The sequence below is a fragment of the Eretmochelys imbricata genome, chromosome 6, assembly GCF_965152235.1.
Source record: "Eretmochelys imbricata isolate rEreImb1 chromosome 6, rEreImb1.hap1, whole genome shotgun sequence".
Classification (NCBI taxonomy): Eukaryota; Metazoa; Chordata; order Testudines; family Cheloniidae; genus Eretmochelys; species Eretmochelys imbricata.
The window spans coordinates 92833291-92848055 of NC_135577.1; the positions used below are offsets into that span (position 1 = coordinate 92833291).

Sequence of the window (14765 nt, forward strand, 5' to 3'; positions counted from 1 at the left end):
ACTCAACCTCTTGGGGCAAAGCCAGGCTGCAGCTAGGGGCACTGTCTCCAGGGACGTGTGCAGGCCAAATTCAGCAGCAACAGTTGTAAACATGAAAAAAAAACGTGGAGAGGGAAGACAACAAATCTGACCTGCCACTATATCCTCAGACCTCTGACGAGTTTGAGTTTTGCTAGAAGGTTTGCATCAGTTCTCAATTTATCCATGCTTATTCATCTGTCCTTGTTAAACTTCCTTGCTTATGTGGCTTGGGGGAAAACTCTTGCCTAAGCTCAGGTTTGGGGAATCGGGTTTTGCTCATGCTTGGTCAGTCTTTGTGGGACCAGCAGAGAGAAAACACTGAAAGGCAGGGACATTGAATGGGGACCTCCTCCCAGGAGATGGGGAGATCAGCTGATAACTTGAGGGGAGTGGGAAGCCAGCAACTGGATAACTCAAAGTGGAAGCTCCATCCTCTGAGAATTTTAAAACTAGACTCGACTAAAGGCTGGAAAATGCACTATGGGCACTAATCCTGCATTGCCATCAAGAGGGACTGGATGGTCTCATAGGTGTTCTTATATCTTATGAAGATCAGTTCCTCTGGAGCACAGAGTGCAAAGAACTAATCTTTGATGGAAGTGAGGTGCTCTTCGGGGCCTGGATAGCAGCAAGTCAAAGAAAACCTCTGCATTCTGGATAGCATTAGAAATCTGACAAAGCTGCTTTGTTTGCCCTCTGCTTCTTCCAGGGTCTAACACTGAATCTGCCTTTTCAGAAAGCATCAAGTTAACATCCTATGCCTTAGCTGAAGTGCATCTGAGACACTTTTGGGGATTTAGCAATGTCAGAGTTGCCTATCAGAATCATCATAATACTAATTTGTTGTTCAAGATTACGATGTAATTAGTAACTGCTTAATTAAATTCCCTCTTCCTCTGTAATGCAGGGCATACTGTAGCTGGTTCTTTTCAAGTTGGAAGTGATAATTACCTTCATGGACAAGAGACAACATAAGAACCAGCCCAAACCTTCACCCAAAGCTGATCCAAAGGTCCCCCTGTTCCAAAGCTATTTTTTGATGTTGGAAAATGCTTGGTAAAGTCTTTCTCCAAATACTTCTTCACGTACCTCTGCAGCTCCTGGCTTCAGCAGAGACAGGAAGGGCTGAAAAATCACAAGAAAAGGCTTCTCCTAACAGGTTTCCAACTTCAAAACCAGGAAATATCAGAAACCTCCATTCAAAAAGGGAGGTGCAAAACCCTGTTTGTATCTGATTCCCAACCTCACCCCAGAGCACAGAGCTTTGGGTTGAGGCTTGTCTGAGACTTCCACAGTTTGTCCATTGCTCATGTCTAGTGATTCTCTTTTTAATGCAGAAATGACATTGTCTCCTTTGTCTCCAGAGAGCTGGGCTTGTGAACATATTGGCTGTACTTTGTGTAAGGGGGCCCATCAAGTTTTACAGTGGTGCTGGGCAATCATCCCACCACAGAATCAAATGCCCGTAAGTTTTGAGATTTTGGAAATCATAGAATATCAGGGTTGGAAGGGACCTCAGAAGGTCATCTAGTCCAACCCCCTGCTCAAAGCAGGACCAATCCCCAATTTTTGCCCCAGATCCCAGATGGCCCCCTCAAGGATTGAACTCACAACCCTGGGTTTAGCAGGCCAATGCTCAAACCACTGAGCTATCTCTCCCCCGCACTGAGCTATCCCTCCCCCCAGATCTGTTTGTTGCAGATGGCCCTTGTCATTACAAAGGGACTGAGCCCCGAGGTGGTAGTGGAGATTGAAATCCAGATGGGAATTCTTATTGCACGTGCTACAATTAGACTCATAGACTTTAAGAACAGAAGGGACTGTTGTGATCATCTAGTCTGATCTGCACATCGCAGGCCACAGAACCTCATGCACCGACTCCTGTAATAGACCCACAGCCTCTGGCTGAGTAACTGAAATCCTCAAATCCTGATTAAAAGACTTCCATTACAGAGAATCTGCTATTAAGTGGTTCATAACAACAAGTGTTCCATGCCCAATGCTGCTAGAACTTAGAGAAAATGCTCTGAATATTTCCATCTCCATTCCTGCCCTTCCTGACTGTGGAGAGAGAGAGGAACTTTAGGCCTAGGATAAAATTTTCAAAAGCATGTATGTCCCATTTCCAAACGTGATCTAGGATCTTCAGAGCCTAACTCCTCATTAATTTTAATGAAACTTACACTCCTCAGTGCCTGAGTCTCTTGTGGAAATAGGATTTAGGCCCATCGGTCACTTAGGCACTTGAAAAGGGTTACCTTGTCTACATTACAACTTTTAACCAGTTTATGACCAGTTGCCTGGTCAACTCCAAACATGGTTTGTGTCCACCCAGTCACATTGTTAACAGGGTTAATAACTAGGGTAGCTAAGAGTGTTTCACCCTTGCTGGTAGCTTCGCTACATGGTTGTCTTCCTTAACTAGGTCATAGCATTGTTCTTTTGCATGTAGTTGGATCCCCATATTATATCTTTGTAACCAGGTTGACTGGTTCTCTCTGTGCATTGGACATCCCAGAAAGCATTGCCCCTTCCGCTGCTCTGCTTGCATATCTTTTGGCCACTCTCTCCCCGGCTGAGGCCAGGAGGAAGGGCTAGCTGCCCAGGTTTTCCCAGCACTCACTGGTATGAATACAGCCAGGTAGTGTAGTAGGTGTGAGTACAACAGCTGAAAAGCTGCTACGTGGATACAAACTGAATTGTGCTATTTGTAACCAATGAAGGTGACTGTAATGCTAATCAGTTACCAAACCACAGGAGTAGCTGTGGTACGGATGGGTGGTAGTCTGACCTCTCCAGTACCCATCCCTTCAGTAATGGCTTAGACATCACAATTGACACCATGGCAGCTGTTCTGACATTGCCTATCTTGGATTTGCCTTCAGGGATTGGGTAGGAGGAAAAGGGAAAGACTCCCGTTCACATGCAAGCCTCAGGCTGTTTCTGGTTAGTTTCACATCCTGCTTGTCATGTACATTGTGGGACCTGGCTTGTGGCTAAGACACATGATTGGGTATCCAGGCTTCTTTCAGTTCTGTTCCCGGCTCTGCAATTGACTCACTGAGTGACACTGGCCAAGTCACTTCCCTACTCTGTCCTTTGATTTTCCCCACTTGGACATTTTCCTGACCTATCTCCCAGGGGGGCTGGGATGTTTAATTCATTAATGCCTGGAAAGTGCTTTGATGGCCTGGAATAGAAGGTGCTCTAGAAGTACAGAGTATTACTTGTTTTTAATAGTTCCATGTTACTGAGTTTCCTGCCCTGCAGGGAATTTTTCCATAAGTGTAAACCACTGATTTTCATTGACATGAATGTTTTTATTTGTATTACTTTTTGTTCCTTGTGACCCTTTTATTTTAAACTAAACTTAAATTTAGGGCCTAAAGCTAAATAGAAAGAGTCCCTTTAATAAAAGTTCGTTGCTTGATCAGAGATTATTGCAGAGTCTTCATACTGTTTCTGGCTTGGTTTTCAGACAGCTGTTATCACCTATGACTACCTCACTTCTCTTCGGAGTGTCCCATATGGATCACAGGAGTATGCCTACCTCAAATCGCAGGTAAGGTGACCACAGCACAGGGCTCTGTCCCCAGAGGCTTGGCAAGCAAAGAGAGTTCTACCAAAGGCAATGCAATCCACCGAGCTACTGGCTTAGTCAGTCAGCCACTGGGATGATTCCCACTTCAGGCTCCTTGCTGCTTAGACTGAAGTGCAGTGCTACTGATGTAGTGCACTGAGCTGCTGGGGGAGTGGGAAGACAGGTGGCCTTGTGTTGCTTAGCAACAGCAAGAGAGTCTTGTCTCTGTCCTGCTTGGCCAGTTAGTAGGTGCAGGCTGTAACACAAGGTTTGAGTGAATTAACATGGGGCAGATATGGTGGACGAGTGGTGAATCCTCTGGGATCAGTCAGGGCTGCAGAGCATCCCTGAAGAAACTGAGAAGTAATTGGGCAATCTAAGGGACTCTTCGCTGCCAGGCTTTCTGTCACTGTGTTCTGATGTAACTAATTAATATGAATAAAAATAGCATCTGTAGTGACAGGAATGAAGATATAAAGTACAAGCTCTCCGCAAAGGCCTCTCAAACTTGTCCAGCAGATCTCTTGTTTCTCAGTTCTGGGCCCTCCCCACCTGCACTGCCAGTGCCCTTCAATCCTGACCCACAGATCCTTGTGTTTCAGTCCTGTCCCTGCCCTGCAGCCCCTCTGCCGAACTAGAGCTAGGGACTCTTCAGTGTAGAGAATATGGATTGTGCTGATCTATGCCAAATTAGGCAGTAATTTTGCAGTAGGACTACCAAGCCTATTTAATTTTTCACCTAACACATGTAGGAGTTAGACTCCTGTGTCCTGAGGTGAAGAGCTAGTGGATTGGGCCATCCATCCCCTTACTACCACCACCAGTGCCCCACACAACTCCTCTTAGTATTTAGTAACATATATTTTGGTTTAACTAATGCAAAGTGCTTAGGAGTGTCTTGCAGAGCAACCTGTGGTTGCTCTCACCTTCCCCTTCAACTAAAGAAATAATGTTTATTGTAGCTCTTCTGATCACAGATGAGTGTCACTGATGCACTTTAAGAAACTGGTAGTAGATGCCAGATTGACAAATTTGGGAGTCTGGAGCTTTCTCTCTCTGTTTGCCCATGTCTCTGCCATTTCCATAACTCTCCAGTAGCCCTGAGGACTATGGCTTGCACTCTTGGATGCTGGGTCCAATCCAGCACTGGTTGGTAGTGAGTGAAAATCACGACTTTCTGGCAGCTGTCCATTAGTCTATGCAAATAGAGGTGGTGGGTTCTCAGTTCAGTTCCTAGTGGACAGGCGTGCACAGCACACAACCTGCCCTCATAATCAACTGACACCTGTGTTGGCAACTTTAGCATAGTGGCCAAGGACTGAGCGGGAGACTGAACTCTCCTAGAGTTGATCAGGCCTGTGAGCACTGTGATGGGAGGAAGCTTGCTCTGCCGCTGCCTAAGTTGTAGCTGTTGGCTCAGAAGCCTCCAGATCCCAGGCTTGTCAATCTGGCACCTTCCCCAGCACTAGAAGTGTTTTAAAAAGACTATACCTTTGAAACCTGGGTCTGCAGAAGGGCTGCATTGTAGCTGCTCGGAGAGAAGCTGAGATGGTGGAGTTGCCGGTGCTACAGACTGCTTGTAGTTTGACAGCTGTTCCCAGCAGCCCTTGCAAAACTCCGACCTTTTGCCATGTGTCTCCATGGCCTCATTAACCTCTGTCATGCTGCATCTGATGGTTTGCCGATATGTGCTCTGGGCAGCAGAAAAGGGTCCTGTTCATTGGAGCTGTGCTGTACTCTCCCCACTTGGCAGCCAAGACTCGCTGTGTCAGCACTTGTGCCTTGGCAGAATGAGTCAATGCGATGCAAGAGGGCTTAGTGCCATGGCCTGCATTTTCTTCAAGTCTTGGGCTGCTGAGAGGGGAAAGCCAGGGATATGGAGGCTGTGAAGCAAATTCAGGCATAGCATGAGCAGCTGAAACTCCTTCAGTGAGCGTAGTATCCTGGCTTGTCTTGCTGTTGGGGGAGTATAATGGAGAGGAGCATTTTAGCTGACAATAACTAGGAACGTGGCCTTCTAGCAACAGACTTGGGATGGCTGAGCTAGCAAAGTGTCAGATATGCAGAAGACAATGACCCTGCAGTGCGACTGGGGAACGGCATACAGAGTCCTTTGTTTATAGTGCACTGGTCCCAATCCAGCCCCAGATGAGTAGTAACTGAAAGCCTTTACTACCTGACAGCTATTCAGTGGTCTCTGTGGACTGTGTTTGTTGGGTCTCAGTCTGGTGCCTCATGGATGAGTCATCAGAAAATCCACCATCAGACCTGGCACTAATTGGCCTCTTGTTGGCCATCAGTAGTGGCCAAGAGAGACTGCATTGCCTTCTCAGCCTGAGGGTGAGTCCCTCCAGGGGCATGGTGCACTGGCAGGTGGCAGTAAGTGTTGTGAGGGACACCAGCCCCGGGGGTTGCCCATGCTGCATCTGTTCTGCAGATAAACAGAGGCCATCAGTCTTCAGGGCTCTCAATCTGGCACTGACATCTCCTATCTTGTCAGCCTCCCCACCCCCACCCTTTACTCCGGCAGTGATGCCAGCCTCAACCCCCTGTTTATGTGCTGCTCCCACGACTATTTTTGTGTTTCATCGTCCAGGCCTGGACCGATCCAAACGGCCATTACCACCTTCTCTCTCACATCCCTCGTCAAGGCCCACATCAGTTAACAAAGCTACAAGAAACTAGCCGACTGACAATGGCCCAATAGAGAATGACTTGGGGATAGCTGGTATTTATTTTAAAATATTGTATATATATTCTGACTGGCTGTTTCCTCCCATGTCTTCTGCCCTTTGTATGCTGCTCACTCACTTAGCCTGCCAACTCCATGGGGCAGGGACTGTGTCTGCCTGTGAGTGTAGACAGTACGCAGAACATTGTGGGTGCTGCTGGAATATAAAGAACACGATGCTCGTTCTGTAATAATAATTTCTGTTCAGCAGCTAAACAGGAGACCCTGAATAACCCACTGTTTCAGTCGAGAGATAGGAAACCTCAGTGGCAGCACTAGTTCCTGAGCCTGTTGGGGCCAAACAGGGACATAGTAATTAGGAAACAATTAAATACAAAGCAGATTAAGAAAGAAACAGGTTCCCTGGGGACTCATAGCCAGGTTCCCACTTAGCTCCAAGGAAACCTCTTCAATCTCACTCTCTTTTTCTGTCCCTCATGGGCCACTTTTGATGCTAATGTTCTCAGCTAGGCAGTTCTCAGTACCTCTTGATGATCTGCAAATTGGGGGAGTATTTACTACTTTCTGTGAGACAACAGTGTGAACTGGGATGTAGCCATGTCTCTCTGAGATCTGTTAACCTCATCTTGATGCTCTCACTTCTCTTTGCCTCTCCCTTGCTCCAGCCAGGAGGTGTGGGGAGCTACTTCTCTGCTAGTACCCCATGCCCTTTCCCAGCAACCAAGTGAGATGAGAGCCCTGTCCTTGCCACTCCTTCTGCCAATACTTGTAGCTGTCAGTATCAGGAGTGAAACTGGCATGAGCCATGTAAGTTTCACACCTGCCAGAGCAACCCTTCCAATCAACCTTGGTGGCTTGGCAAGCAGGGTAACCCTAATCTTCAGTCTGCAGGGAGGAATCTCATGGCACTCCTGGCACTTCCCTTCAGTTGCTGCTAATGCCAGTAAGTACTGATCCAGTGATGTTGCGGTCATCTGTGGCCATGTTTAGCTCTGGAGACACTGGGTGCTCAGTAAAATGTATATGTGTGTCTAGTGTCAGGAGCACCCCGGGAGATCAGTACTTTCACACGTTTATGATATGGTCCTGATCATTCCTGCTAGTTCGCTTAACTTGTTGTTGGTGGGACACATGCTAAAGTGGGCATTGTCTTCTGCTCATCCTCTCGTGTAATTCAGATCACAGGGGAGATGAGGGATGTTGGCTCAGCCACCTTTGTCAGGTTGGTGAATTCTTACCTGATGTCTTTCTTCCTTCTCTGGATTGTGATATTTCTTCACGTTCCCTCTCCTTCTGGGAAAACACAGCCTCTCCGTAATGTCGCTGTCTCTCTAATCTCTCTTTTACCTACCCTGGGGCATTTCGAACAAGCTCATCACAATAGTATCTGGGTGCCACTGTTGATACTTCATAAATGGATGTTGTTGTCTTTCTGCAGATCCCCCCCTTCAGATCTGAAGGTGTCACAAAACACAAAGTTTGTTTCAGGGCTGGCATCAAAGCGTGGTGGTAGTAGCAATTAGATGTGTGCCATCTTGCCCATTGGTACAGAAATGCTGCATGGCCGATGTGACACCCTGGCACCTCCTTATTCACCACTGTCATGTAATTAGGATATGTTTTGTACAAAGTGTGCCTTGTGAGATATCATTCTAAAAGTCTTGAGCTGCTAGATATTAATATCTCATTGGCATGTATGTACTACTGTCGTATGTGAAGTTATGAAGTTTGGCTGTGTATGTGTTACTGAAACATATTGTGAGGTTGAAAACACCCACAAGCAGCCTTTCAGGTACAACAGTAAAAAGGCAAAACAATGTTAATGGCTTATTGAGGAAATGCACACAAATACAAGGATTACCCCAGGAACTGTGTACAGTAGAAACCTCTCAGAGATAGCACTACACAATGGGAACTGTTTGACCCAGGTCACAGCAAAAGAGCTTTCCAGCAAGTGGGAAGAAGATATAAAAGGGGGAAATGACATCATGATGGTACCTCACTCTCCCTACAACAACACACCTGGAAACACCTGAGGAACAAAGACTGAACAGGGGGAAGTAATGATCCCAGGCTAAAGGAATTTCTAGCCTATGTATGAAAACCTGGGAAACCCCAGCTGCAAAGCAAAGGCAGCTTGTGCCTTAAGAATCTGCCAGCCTGCTTATCACTCAGGGTGAGAATTTGCTAATTCATATCTTACCTATCTAGTATGTTAAGATCAGTTTGTGTTGTTCTTTTATTTTCTAGGTAATCTGCTTTGATCTGTTTGCTATCACCTATAATCACTTAAAATCTATCTTTTTGTAGTTAATAAACTTATTTTATGTTTTATTAAACATGTGCGTTTGACTAAGGTGTCTGGGGAATATCTCAGCTTGGTTATCACAAGTGTGCATGTCCTCTTCACATTGAGGGAGAGGTGGACCGGGTATTAAACCCATATACAGGCCAGATTTGACCGGGCAGGACAGTACTGCTCTGGGTCCCAGGCTGGGAGGCTAGTGGTTGGAGAACCTGCATGTAATTGCAGCTGGGTGTGTCCCTACCTGTGTGAATGCTGGTGAAAGTGCAAGCTTGGAGGGCTTTGCAGCTTGTCACAGCAGCACAGTGCTGACACAACAGAAAAAGGCAGACAAATAGCGACAAGTTTTTAAAGTGCTTGTTCACAAGAGTGCCTTGTGTTAAAGGAGGATGTTGATATAATAGGCATCACAGAAACCTGCTGGAGTGAGGACAATCAGTGGGACACAGTCATTCCGGGGTGTGATTACGTTGGAAAATACATCGGAAGGAGAGAACAGGTCATGCCGGGGGGGGGGGGTGGGAGGCGGAGGGAGTGGCACTATATGTGAAAGAAAATGTAGAATCAAATGAAATAAAAATCTTAAATGAATCCACATGTTCCATAGAATCTCTATGGATAGTAATTCCATGCTCTAATAAGAATATAACAATAGGGATCTATTTATCAACCACCTGACCAGGACAGTGATAGTGACGATGAAATGCTAAGGGAGATTAGAGAGGCTATCAAAATAAAGAACTCAATAATAGTGGGGGATTTCAATTATCCCCATATTGACTGGGTACATGTCACTTCAGGACAAAATGCAGAGACAAAATTTCTCGATATTTTAAATGACTGCTTCTTGGAGCAGCTGGTACAGGAACCCACAAGGGGAGGGGCAACTCTCGATCTAGTCCTGAGTGGAGCATAGGATCTGGTCCAAGAGGTAACCATAACAGGACTGCTTGAAAATAGTGACCATAATATAATAATATTTAACATTCCTGTGGTGGGAAGAACACCTCAACAGCCCAACACTGTGGCATTTAATTTCAGAGAGGGGAACTATGCAAAAATGAGGAGGTTAGTTAAACAGAAATTAAAAGGTACAGTGAGTAGAGTGAAATCCCTGCAAGCTGCATGGACACTTTTCAAAGACACTGTCATAAATATAAAGGGAAGGTAAACACCTTTAAAATCCCTCCTGGCCAGAGGAAAAATCCTTTCACCTGTAAAGGGTTAAGAAGCTAGGATAACCTCGCTGGCACCTGACCAAAATGACCAATGAGGAGATAAGATACTTTCAAAAGCTGGGGGGAGGGAGAAACAAAGCCTCTCTCTCTGTCTGTGTGATGCTTTTGCCAGGGACAGAACAGGAATGGCGTGTTAGAATTTAGTTAGAACTTAATCTAGCTAGATATGTGTTAGATTATGATTTCTTTAAATGGCTGAGAAAATAAGCTGTGCTGAATGGAATGGATATTCCTGTCTTTGTGTCTTTTTGTAACTTAAGGTTTTGCCTAGAGGGATTCTCTATGTTTTGAACCTAATTACCCTGTAAGGTATTTACCATCCTGATTTTACAGAGGTGATTCTTTTTACCTTTTCTTATATTAAAATTCTTCTTGTAAGAAATGGAATGCTTTTTTCATTGTTCTTAAGATCCAACGGTTTGGGTCTGTGGTCACCTATGCAAATTGGTGAGGATTTTTATCTAGCCTTCCCCAGAAAGGGGGGTGCAAGGTTTTGGTGAGGATTTTGGGGGGAAAGACGTTCCCAAACAACTCTTTCCCAGTAACCGGTTAAACGTTTGGTAGTGGCAGCGAAAGTCCAAGGGCAAAAGGTAAAATAGTTTGTACCTTGGGGAAGTTTCAACCTAAACTGGTAGAAGTAAGATTAGGAGGTTTTCATGCAGGTCCCCACATCTGTACCCTAGAGTTCAGAGTGGGGAAGGAACCTTGACAGACACCATAATAGAGGCTCAACTTAAATGTATACCCCAAATTAAAAACCACAGTAAAAGAACTAAAAAAGAGCCACCGTGGCTTAACAACCATGTAAAAGAAGCAGTGAGAGATAAAAAGGCATCTTTTAAAAAGTGGAAGTCAAATCCTAATGAGGTAAATAGAAAGGAGCATAAACACTGCCAAATTAAATGTAAAAGTGTAATAAGAAAAGCCAAAAAGGAGTTTGAAGAACAGCTAGCCAAAAACTCAAAAGGTAATAACAAAATGTTTAAGTACATCAGAAGCAGGAAGCCTGCTAAACAACCAATGGGGCCCCTGGGCAATCGAGATACAAAAGGAGCATTTAAAGACTATAAAGTCATCGCAGAGAAACTAAATGAATTCTTTGCTTCAGTCTTCACGGCTGAGGATGTTAGGGAGATTCCCAAACCTGAGCCATCTTTTGTAGGTGACAAATCTGAGGAACTGTCACAGATTGAAGTGTCACTAGAGGAGGTTTTGGAATTAACTGAGAAACTGAACAGTAACATGTCACCAGGATCAGATGGCATTCACCCAAGAGTTCTGAAAGAACTCAAATGTGAAATTGTGGAACAATTAACTATGGTTTGTAACCTGTCCTTTAAATCAGCTACTGAACCCAATGACTGGAAGATAGTTAATGTAACGCCAATATTTAAGAAAGGCTCTAGAGGAGATCCTGGCAATTACAGACTGGTAAGTCTAACGTCAGTACCGGGCAAATTAGTTGAAACAATAGTAAAGAATAAAATTGTCAGACACATAGACGAACATAAATTGTTGCGCAAAAGTCAACATGGTTTCTGTAAAGGGAGATCAGGTCTTACTAATCTATTAGAGTTCTTTGAGGGGGGTCAACAAACAAGGACAAGGGGGATCCAGTGGACATAGTGTACTTAGACTTCTAGAAAGCCTTTGACAAGGTCCCTCACCAAAGGCTCTTACGTAAATTAAGTTGTCATGGGATAAGAGGGAAGATCCTTTCATGGATTGAGAACTGGTTAAAAGATGGGGAACAAAGGGTAGGAATAAATGGTAAATTTTCAGAATGGAGAGGGGTAACTAGTGGTGTTCCCCAAAGGTCAGTCCTAGGACAAATCCTATTCAACTTATTCACAAATGATCTGGAGAAAGGGGTAAACGGTGAGGTGGCAAAGTTTGCAGATGATACTAAACTGCTCAAGATAGTTAAGACCAAAGCAGGCTGTGAAGAAATTCAAAAAGATCTCACAAAACTAAGTGATTGGGCAACAAAATGACAAATGAAATTTAATGTGGATAAATGTAAAGTAATGCACATTGGAAAAAATAACCCCAACCATACATACAATATGATGGGAGCTAATTTAGCTACAACTAATCGGGAAAGATCTTGGATCGTTGTGGATAGTTCTTTGAAGACATCCACGCAGTGTGCAGTGGCAGTCAAAAAAGCAAACGGGATGTTAGGAATCATTAAAAAAGGGAGAGAGAATAAGATGGAGAATATCTTATTGCCCTTATATAAATCCATGGTATGCCCATATCTTGAATACTGCATACAGATGTGGTCCCCTTGTCTCAAAAAAGATATACTGGCATTAGAAAAGGTTCAGAAAAGGGCAACTAAAATGAGGGGTTTGGAACGGGTCCCGTATGAGGAGAGAGAGATTAAAGAAGCTAGGACTTTTCAGCTCGGAAAAGTGGAGACTAAGGGGGGATATGATAGAGGTATATAAAATCATGAGTGGTGTGGAGAAAGTGAATAAGGAAAAGTTATTTACTTGTTCCCATAATATAAGAACTAGGGGCCACCAAATGAAATTAATGGGCAGCAGGTTTAAAACAAATAAAAGGAAGTTCTTCTTCACTCAGGGCACAGTCAACCTGTGGAACTCCTTGCCTGAGGAGGTTGTGAAGGCTAGGACTATAACAGGGTTTAAAAGAGAACTGGATACATTCATGGAGGTTAAGTCCATTAATGGCTATTAGCCAGGATGGGTAAGGAATGGTGTGTCTAGCCTCTGTTTGTCAGAGGTGGAGATGGATGGCAGGAGAGAGATCACTAGATCATTACCTGTTAGGTTCACTCCCTCTGGGGCACCTGGCATTGGCCACTGTCGGTGGACAGGATGCTGGGCTGGATGGACCTTTGGTCTGACCCAGCATGGCCATTCTTATGTTCTTAGTGTGAGAGGAAGCCCGGGCTGGTGGGTCAGAGAGCTCATTGGTACTCCAGTTCCAGGTGGCACCCCAGCGGGAACCCATCACAGTCGACAGGCTTGAATAGGACAAAAATCCCATGATCCATGAGTTTAGTAAAATGTGGGTGCTGAGGACATGGATGTCGTCATATGTTAATGGGGGGGCAGTGGAAGATGAGGAGGGACAGGATCTGCACTTAGGAAGTCTCTGGACATATTTAGAATCTGTCCATGAATTAACTGTGTTGGCTTCAGAATTGCTTTGTCAGGGAAAAATCATTTGGGGAGGTTAATTACCTTTGAGAGCAGAATTGGGATGTTGTCCTCAGTCAAGCTGCTGGTTATTGGACCTGGGCAATTAGTTGGAAGCTTCCACCTTCTGCTGTCACTATATGAAATACAGAGCTCTTGCTCCTGGGAGGCTATTTCTGGAATCTGTAGTGTTTGTCTCTTGAATGAGGGAGGCATTTATAAAGAGGACATTGGCATTTGGTGTAGTGGCCAGATTTCCGGAGCCTCCTGTCTCTGGAAGGAAGAGGGAAATGTGTGTAAAGATGGCTTAAGACTTGCAGATGGTTCAGGCTGGAGAAGGAGCCCATGTCTATGATAAGTTTTCGTGATTCTGTAACAGTTGGAAGTTTAAAGACTGAAGCTTTATCTGCACCTGCTAAGGGACGGTCCAAGGAGCTCTCCATGGTGCTGCTCCAGAACAGCTCTGTTAAGGAATCCATGATGCACCATCCCCTTGCAGCTTCATGAGCATATGATCCTTCCACAGATATCCCCTGCCAGTGTATCTCCTCTATTAGCTGAAGGTACCCTCTCTACAGTGTGAGGTGAGTTGAGTTGAGTCTCCGTGGCCCATGTCAGCTGCTGAGGAGGGAGTTGGTGTGGTCATGTGAGAACATTACAAAAAAAACCTGTTTGTGGTGAACTGATCTGCGAACCTCAAATTAATTTTCCGTGAGACCAAACTGCCTTTGGATGGTGAACTGGCTTGGAAGCAGCGACAGAGAGGGCAAAAAGCATTATATCCCATCCACAACATCCTCAGCCAGCCAGTTGCCACTTTATGTGCTCCCCATTATGTCTTCTCTTCATCATCAGTGAGTGCTGTCACATGGCCAGCTCCAATGTAGAATGGCCAGCTGGTGGTTTGAGGACTCTGTGTGGGTGTGAGTGCTACAGTCTAGTGAACCACCTGCCAACGTGGGAAATATTAGAACTTTACACTGAAAATGTAACAGATGCTAAAATAAATCCTATAATAAGATACTCCTCCCCCCTTTCAGTCTCATCAATGGACTTACCCATTATGTGATTGTTACTTTGGTCTTGAACTCTTAAGTGCTAGAGATATCAATCCAGTCAAGTTGTGGGCTTAGCTGAACATTCTTATGCACTTCAAGGTGTTTTGTTCAGAGAAAAGGTCTGTTCCATTGACACTTCCTGGGAGGAGAGGAGGAAGGTGAGAGGCAGTAAATAGCACCTCATTTAGTCTGCACCTGGCTTCCCTAGTCCTGCACCTTCATGTCTGAACTGGTCATTGGACATCATTCCAGCAGTAGGAGCAGGTTGTGAACATGTCACTCACACACCGGATCATTCAGCCATCTGAAACTGTCTGATTTGTTGATTATCTGCAGGCTCGTTTGTGATTTTCTCTCTCTTTTTCCCCATACCCTCATGGGGCTGTGTCTCACACGCGTTCTTGCTTCTCGCCTCCAGGTGGGGCTGTTCCTTCACTGTTGGATCACAGACTGTTGGTAGCTTTGTTTCCTTACAGCTTCTTAAAGGTAAATAATAGCCAGAGGAAATTTGAGGAACATCTAGCCAAATGTAGGAACGGAAGCACTAAGACATTCTTGAAGGACAAGCTGCAGAAAGCCTGTGCGTGAATCCATGGATCCTTTTGTAACTCCTGCATGTAAAGGGAGCAATCAGAGTGAAGAAAGAGGTGTTTATTACTATTGTTGTTTTTGTATTTTGACAGCACCTAGAGACCACATCT

General features: G+C 44.9%; 1 protein-coding gene across 3 annotated transcripts in view; it reads left to right on the forward strand.

Annotated features, from left to right (window-relative positions):
* ADCK1 (aarF domain containing kinase 1) overlaps nucleotides 1-14765 on the forward strand; it is a 133367-nt gene that overhangs the window by 13590 nt on the left and 105012 nt on the right. For all 3 annotated transcript variants that reach the window (XM_077819205.1, XM_077819206.1, XM_077819207.1), the window contains one exon: nucleotides 3500-3583. In XM_077819205.1, coding sequence (XP_077675331.1) covers nucleotides 3500-3583 — 84 coding nt within the window. The remainder of the gene's footprint in view (nucleotides 1-3499; nucleotides 3584-14765) is intronic.